General features: G+C 41.4%; 2 protein-coding genes across 2 annotated transcripts in view; one reads left to right on the forward strand and one right to left on the reverse strand.

Annotated features, from left to right (window-relative positions):
* Positions 1–1,941, forward strand: part of LOC125010661 (complement component C8 beta chain-like) — a 52,562-nt gene extending 50,621 nt beyond the window's left edge. The window contains exons 24-26 of the mRNA XM_047589421.1: positions 323–476; positions 1,561–1,632; positions 1,732–1,941. Of these exons, the coding sequence (XP_047445377.1) occupies positions 323–476; positions 1,561–1,632; positions 1,732–1,886 (381 nt within the window). The 3' untranslated portion in view covers positions 1,887–1,941. The remainder of the gene's footprint in view (positions 1–322; positions 477–1,560; positions 1,633–1,731) is intronic.
* A 288-nt stretch (positions 1,942–2,229) lies between these two features.
* Positions 2,230–7,463, reverse strand: c8a (complement component 8, alpha polypeptide). Its single transcript, XM_047589110.1, has 11 exons — positions 7,270–7,463; positions 7,001–7,112; positions 6,514–6,661; positions 6,247–6,394; positions 5,901–6,090; positions 5,628–5,810; positions 4,618–4,858; positions 4,395–4,526; positions 4,054–4,211; positions 3,645–3,870; positions 2,230–2,562 (listed from the first exon to the last, which is right to left on the reverse strand). Exons 1-11 carry the CDS (start codon positions 7,377–7,379, stop codon positions 2,411–2,413), a joined length of 1,800 nt encoding a protein of 599 aa, XP_047445066.1. The 5' UTR covers positions 7,380–7,463; the 3' UTR covers positions 2,230–2,410.
* Between the last annotated feature and the right edge of the window lie 151 nt (positions 7,464–7,614).

A 7,614-nucleotide genomic window follows, 5' to 3' on the forward strand; every position in this document is an offset into this window, starting at 1 on the left:
TTTTTAAATCCCTCTGTCATAATTTGAAGCTTTAATGAAACAGTCCACAAGGAATCTGCCCTGACTAATGGGTGCATGGCCAGCTTTGGCACATTTACACACAGGCACAGTACAACCGAGGCGATCAATGGCAAGTTGGAGAAACAAACAGCAAATGATGCCAAATATGAAGTCTGCCAAAGACAAATGGGCTGCCTTGCTGCATGCAGTCAGGTTTCAGTACGTGTGGGGCTTTCCAGTTGACTCTATTAAAAGTGAAAAACAAGGCCAGAGAACTCAATTTGAACAGTGAAGTGATGGTTGTGACGATCTTTCTCATCAGACCCTCCCGCTGTATGAGCTGGTGACTTCCAGAGACTTCACCCAAGCAGCCGTCCTGAAACGAAACCTGAAGAGAGCCCTGTCAGAGTACCTGGCGGAAGCTGATTCGTGTCGCTGTGCGCCATGTCACAACAATGGAGTGGCTGTTTTGAGAGGTAACCGAGAGGACGTTGTTGTTGTTGTTTGCGTTGTTGGACTGAAAATCCTCTTCTTCTCCTATTCCTCTGTCATTTTTTTTTTCGTAGAAAGCTCAAGTGCGTTTTACCACCTTTAAATACGACCCACTGTATAATGCCTTCGCTTATTTTCAGTAACACATAAACTGGAAGATCACAGTTTCAGATGTTCAAATGAAATATAGTCAATATAGCCAACGTTTCAAATAATTAAGTAAATGTGTGAAGTACCCTGCAATGATCGTCTGATATGAGTTTAAATTAGCTGATTTAAGACTTACATCATTAATGGAGCTTTGATTCTACATTCTGGTGTTACATTTTCCTTAAATAAAGTAGCTGAGTCTCCATTTTATTCCAGTGGGATTAAGATCATACGGATCACTATGAACCATGACAGTTATCTTGAATAATGGAGAAAGTAGACAATAATCGAACAAGGCTATATTTCATTCGTCTACTCATTCATTATCTCCACTTTATTTTGCTGGAATGGTGCCATATATTACGATTGATTTTACATTTATTTATGTGGCTGTAATATGACGGTGCCAAAATGCCACCGACAGCAGCTGAAGATGATTGTTTTCTTATGGAACGGTGATTGGAAAGCCACAGTTTGTCCCAGTAGTAATGATTTTGGTGGTTCAAACTGACTGTGATACTTCAGATGAAATGCTCTCAAAACACATATGTGGTCCGAAAATCTCACAATTTAGGTTTAGTCCAGTTAGAATCTAAGGGGTGGATCTGGATTTGCATCACAAAATAGTAAATAATGTTTATTGATCAGCGTCTTATGTGTCTGACATATGAGGATGGTTTGGAGTATGTGCTTTTTTAATAAGTGGTTCAACTGTGAATCATGTGAAGCTACTCCAGCAGAGTCCCAGAATAAATATTACCATTTGGAAATCAGAATAATACTCTAGAGCCCCTGCGATGAAAGAATGATGGAGCTGGCATATACTTTCTCCGATTGTTTTGTAATGATACCGCTGAAAAACAAGGAAGACATCCTGTCTGTCTGATGGTGATGGAATATCTTTGTCTGCCTCAACAGGAACAAGGTGTGACTGTGTGTGTCCTCTTGGCTACACTGGACGGAGCTGCGAGATCACTCAAAGGCCAAAAGGTTAACAAAACAGAATGGCAAAAGGCCTCTTCATTTTATTCTGTGCCTTAATCCTGCAGAGTCACTGACATAAGGTGTGGTATCAATCCATTTTGACAGAACTAGCCATTGATGGCAACTGGAGTTGCTGGGGAGCGTGGTCGTCCTGCAGCGGAAGTCGAATGTCGAGGACTCGACAGTGTAACAACCCAGAGCCGAGCCCCGGAGGAGTGGCATGCATGGGGCTGCAGCAAGAGTCCACTGAATGCTTTTAAAAATCCCTGATGTCAAAGCTGTCATTACGATTTATAAAACACTTCCCTCACTAAAGAAGACAAGTCTGTGGTGTGTTTCTCTTTGACTGCGTACTGTGACTTCATGATTCATACTTGAATGAAGACGTACTTAAATGGGCCCTCTTCAATGAATATTTTATGACCAATGTTAAACCATGTGTGTTATTTCTTGATATGTCTTCGCTAGCATTTAAATAAATGTGCCCCAGGCGCTGGCCTGGATTCAGCTTCTCTTACCGAGATTTAACCTTAACATTTGAGGCAATTTATGAAATGTCACAGAGTATGAATAGCGCTCTTCAAATCAACACAGCAACACATATATTGTCAGCACATGACACATTTATTCCTACTCTTGATAGACAGCGTGGCCTGAGAAACGCAGATGGTATATTACTTTTTATGTTTGCAATAGAACACAGAAGAAGAAGAACCATTTTTCTGCTGACTCAGCACTGAACATAATTGTTGCTCTAACATCTAACATCTAAAGACAGTGCTCTTTAACAGTGTTGAGCCTGAGAAGAGGAGCCCAGGCAGGTCATTCCACCATTTTCAGGTGCCGGATTATCACAGCTTCTTGTTCTGGTCTTCCATCCTGCTGTACAGGAGGACCAGGCCCCCCAGCAGGACCAAGCTCCATCTGTCTGGGCATCTGTTAAGTGAAATAAAAAGAGGCTGAATTTAACCAAGGAGGGGGAATTTGCTAAGAGGAAATGTTTGCACGCTATCATTACTCCATCGCATCCTGTGTGTAAGACCAGCGCCTGAAATATACAGTAAAGTTTATACCCTTCCTGCACAACCTTTAGCCGACAGCTGCCCTCAACGGGTAACACAACTTGGTCTTACAACACCCCTAACATTTGGACATTTGAATCAGTAATAGGGACAAATGTCCTTAATGAGTACTTAATAAGTAATTTATGCACTTTATTCAATACATCTGACACTTAATATATAAAGGAAATGAATAAAATGAAGGTAATTTCCCCTATTTTTCCCCCATCTTTTCCTCTACTTTTCATTGCTACTTTGACATTTCAGTGTAAGAGTCTCTACTATGTGATCGCAGATAGCATGACATTTGCTACACCCATTCAAGATGCCCAGAGCATGTGTCTTCAACAGGCGGTCCGCAACCCCTAGGGGTTCCGCAGAGGTATTGCAGGAGGAATTGCAAAATCTTTGGTTGATTAGACATTTTTTGTATATTTCCCTTAATTTCCCCCACAAATTTAAATTCCATTAAATACACATGAACATGAATCCAACATATTTTAGTAAAGGGAAAGGGGATAACTTAATATTGAATGTAAAATGATGATAATAATGTTTATTTATAAATAGCACTAGTTTAATATAGGACACATATAGTAGGTAGGGGGGCCCCTACTTAATCTCGCTATCAATTTGGTTGTCCTTGCCCTGAAAAAGACCCCTGGCCTATAGTAAGGATTTGTATTCAACATTGCTTGATTTTCTATGCAATTTGTCCTTTTCTTTGGTTTATGCATGCTGCCAGTGCTGCTGACCTAAACTATTGTGAGAGTGAGAGAGTAGTGGTGGAAAGTAAAACATAGCTGACGAGAGAATAGTGGATATGCATTCATGAGGCAGACATAAAGACATTTCTGAATGACATCTGCTTGGTGTCCAAAAAGGCAACTGTTTTCTGCAGTGTGACCTGAGTTTGTTTACCACAGCTGTGGCCTTTACCTGTGACAACAGACATACCTGCTCTCAGGGTGTCCTCACAGGCTTCTCCCTGGAAGCCTGACTTACAGAGGCATTTACAGTTGGTGCCCGAGAGGACAGGGATCCCGTTGTGCTTGCAGGCGGCGCAGCGGCAGGGGCTAAACTGCCGCAAATACTCATCAAAACTCTTCTTCAAATTGTCAATTCTAGAACCGAGGTGGTCAGCTGCTGTGCTGAGCCGCACAAGCTCGTAAATCGGCAAGGTCTAGGTAGGTAATAGGGGAGGAATGCCAGAGAGGAGAAAAAGAAAAGTTAATATAAAACCACATCAACAAAAGTATAAGAGTGGCATCATGTGTGACGCTGAGTGAGAATAACTTTTGTTTTCCTTCTAAGCATTTTATTCCTTTAAGTAAGAAATTGAGTTTTATCTCTAAATTTTTACTACCTCATATTCGATGAGTGCTGGATTGTATTTGAGAGATGCTCCCCACTTTCTGTATGTGTCCGGGGTCCTAATGGCTGACAGGCCGGCGCTCCTGTCTATGATTCCTCCCTTTACTAGAGTGACAATGTCCTCAATCACACTTGTTCCAGACTTTCCGTCTAAATTTTAATGAACAAAGATCAGAATTCGTATGCTCACATATCATCACAGTAAGCTTTCATATCAAGTGTCAGTCGAAATGACACGAGACAGGGTCAAAACCAATTACATATTGTTCAAAAATGTATATTATTACTAGTATTCTGGTAAGATTTGTTACCAACAGAACTTGGACTCCTCACCTTGAGAATACGGCATTTCTTTTTCACATCCTTTTGCCTTTGCTTTGAGATCAAGTGATGCAGACCCGGTAATTGTTTTGCTTAAACCAAAAGAGGCACCAAGGCAAAACTCAACTGTTTGGACCTCAATATCTGTACAAAATTAGGGAAGAGAATACATTTTACTTAATATTACACTTTTTATAAGATTACACTGATTGACAAACTAGAGAGCCAGCGGTACTTGATGTTTCCATGGTTGTTTTGTTAATAACCACAACATATTCCAGCGTTCCTCCCAAGGTGCCCTCTGTGACGTAGTGGGTGCCAAATGTGTTGTAGAAGCGAGAGTATAACCCAAAGTCATACTGCTCCGGAAGCTCCATGAGCGAGAAATAGAAGTCTTCATGAAGCATCAGCTTATCACTTCTCATCTTGAAGAGGGCTGTTTGCACTTTGGACGAAAGCCTGACAAAAGCTAGGTCCTGGGGCCAGATAAAAGTAGAAACTGTGATAATAGTGGAGTTTGAAATCATGTGATTGCTTTCTTGTTGGTAGTTAAATGAGAAGATCAATACCACTCAAATATTTAACTGCAAAGCTGCACCAAGAAGACAGACAGCCCCTTGGCCCTTGTCAAACTTAAACAAACCAAAATACAATACATTTTATCATGACCATTGGGCTTTTTCACATACAGTCTGAACATTACAAGTGCTTGTGGGCAGATTTTATCACCCTAGGAAAGAGCCAGGCTTTCTATTTCCCTCGTTTTCACTCTTCATGCAATGCTAAGCTGGTAGCTTCACACAAGACCAGTGTGTTGGTTATAGCTGAGAGGTTGCAGATCACTATTAACTTATTACTTCAGTCATTCGTTTTCAAACCTGTAGGACAGGTTGCTGTGACTGCCACTTCAGTATCAAAATGCTCAAAAGATCCTTTCTAGACCAGTGTTTAGTTTGGATGTTGCTGGCTGGTGTAGAAACATGGGGTCGCAACATGGGGGACGGCCTCCTCTTGTCTGAACATACTGTATGAAGGACTCATTCTAAGTCAACGAACCGCACATTAAGTCATTTGTATATAACAGGCAATCATAGACTAATGAAAGATTACAGCTAATAGGTACTACTCTTTGGTGCTTTTCTAAATATAGTGACATATTGAGCTGTATTAATCTTCTCACTTAAGCAAAAAAGCCAATTGTTGTATTCTCCTACAAAACATGGTGAGTAGGTCAATAGCGTATACCTTGCTATTATACTTTGTTAGATTGCTGAGAAACGTGGATTCGGAGCTACCACTCAGTCCCACTTCCACATGATACACCCCAATTGTGACCCCGCCTCTGGAGGACGACAGGGTGCTCCTTGCATTCACCAGGCTAACCGTGTCATTGAAAAATTCCTGGGAGCCCTTTGATGTTGCTTCCGCCTGTAACAGGTTAAACGTTAGGTTAAAGTGTCTTCCATAAATCACCCATTTTTTCCAACACAAAACAATAAATTGCAATGTCACAGTTACCACAAAACGGTAGGCATGGTAGTTGTAAGGTTTCCTGTAGTTTTTCTCATCTTCATTGTAGTGCAGGTTCTCACAGAAGGCGTCATACACAAATTTGTTCCATTCACCATTATAGACATATTGACAACTTCCTCCAAAGTACGCTGGGTCAAGAACATTGTCCATGAAGTCTCCAGTCAAGATGTTGTAACTACGGTAAAAGCAGATTCGGATTAGTAGTGAAATTCAGGTATGCGGGTATTCTTCATTTGAAAAAGGGTCACACAGGCATGTGCTCTCTTTTACTGACACCTACTGTTTTAATGTACATTGACAAGAACAGCAGTGATCACAATGCAGTGTTTACCCCTGAGTGCCACGTTCAGCTCCAGGGATTGGCATGAGAGTGGAGCACTTGTCAGTTCTCAGGTTAAAATCTGTACATTCATCTTCATCAGAAAAATCATCACAGTCTGACTCGCCGTTACAGCGAAGGGACTGGCTAACACAGCGCCCTGGAAAGACAGGGCACAGAAAAGCATAATGCATGTGATTCATACTTGCACACGCCAGCGGACAAGTCGGCTTCAGGTTAAGAGAACGTGTCATCTGACTGGTGATGGATCAATCTTACCGGATCCTTTGCAGGTGAAGCTTTCTCCACAGTAATCTGGCGCCAGACATTGTGTGTTTGTGTTTGGACATGCCAGCCTGTCCCATAACGTTTCAACGCACTCAGTCCCGCCATACTGCGAAGGTTTTTCTAGGTATCGAAAACGGAACTAAGACAAAGTGTAAAACTGGTTAAAGTTAATGATAACCATTTCCAAAAACACACTAAAACAAGTATTAGAGTATCACTTTATTATGGCTGATTTTTTGCCAGGCAAATCTAGGAGCATTTTCACAACTGCGGCCCACTTTTATTGATCTTCCTGGAGTGCTGAGTTAGAGCTCCCTTTGGACCATCTCACCTATGATGAACTACTTCTCAAAAACGGCACAATTTCACCTCCAGTGTTTTGTTCTTGCCAGTATTGCATTCATATTTTTCAGTGACATCTTTAAATGAACAACTTATGCAAGTCAGCGAGACAAAATCAATAAAATAAAACCATCACCGTTTTGTCTGTGCAGGAGGTACACGGCGTCCATGATGACCAGCCCCCCAGCCTACAGGTGATGGGTATCGGTAGCTTGTTCACATTTCTGGCCCTCCTTTTTGCAGCCAATCTGGCCCACAAGACATATTACATTACTACATTGTCATATTATATCATCCCCTCAGTTCCACTTCTAATGCCCAATGGTGCATGGGATTCTATTAAATCATCGCTTTCAAAACATTGTCAAGTGAACTGAGGAAGCAATGGAGCAAAGAATACTGCACCTGTTTTCAGCAGTTGTCCACGGCCTTCTGGATGCATTCACAACGGTGCTAAAAGTGATCAACAGATGCAGTGTGCATAAACCCAGGACTAAACGGAAAAATATCCCCATAATGAGAATGAGTTGCTTATCCTAATGATTCAAATGCTGCATCCAAAAACATCTGTTGTGATCCCAAAGAGACTTCAACCTCTGAAATCTTGACGAGCTGCAGTGAATGATTGATCAAGAGTAAACATGTGCTCTTACAACAGCTGGGAAAGCAGTTTTAGTGATCTATGACCCTGATTTCCCATCTTCACCTACGCAAACATTACATCTGATTCCCATGTAAAAACATTGTTTT

This window comes from Mugil cephalus, chromosome 7, assembly GCF_022458985.1.
Source record: "Mugil cephalus isolate CIBA_MC_2020 chromosome 7, CIBA_Mcephalus_1.1, whole genome shotgun sequence".
Classification (NCBI taxonomy): Eukaryota; Metazoa; Chordata; class Actinopteri; order Mugiliformes; family Mugilidae; genus Mugil; species Mugil cephalus.

Coding starts and splice junctions, on each gene's coding strand:
- c8a (XM_047589110.1), bottom strand. CDS start 7,379: ATGGGGATATTTTTCCGTTTAGTCCTGGGTTTATGCACACTGCATCTG. Junction 6,662..7,000: donor CCTCCTGCACAGACAAAACG/GTGATGGTTTTA, acceptor ACTTTGTCTTAG/TTCCGTTTTCGATACCTAGA. Junction 4,527..4,617: donor AACAACCATGGAAACATCAA/GTACCGCTGGCT, acceptor AATTTTGTACAG/ATATTGAGGTCCAAACAGTT.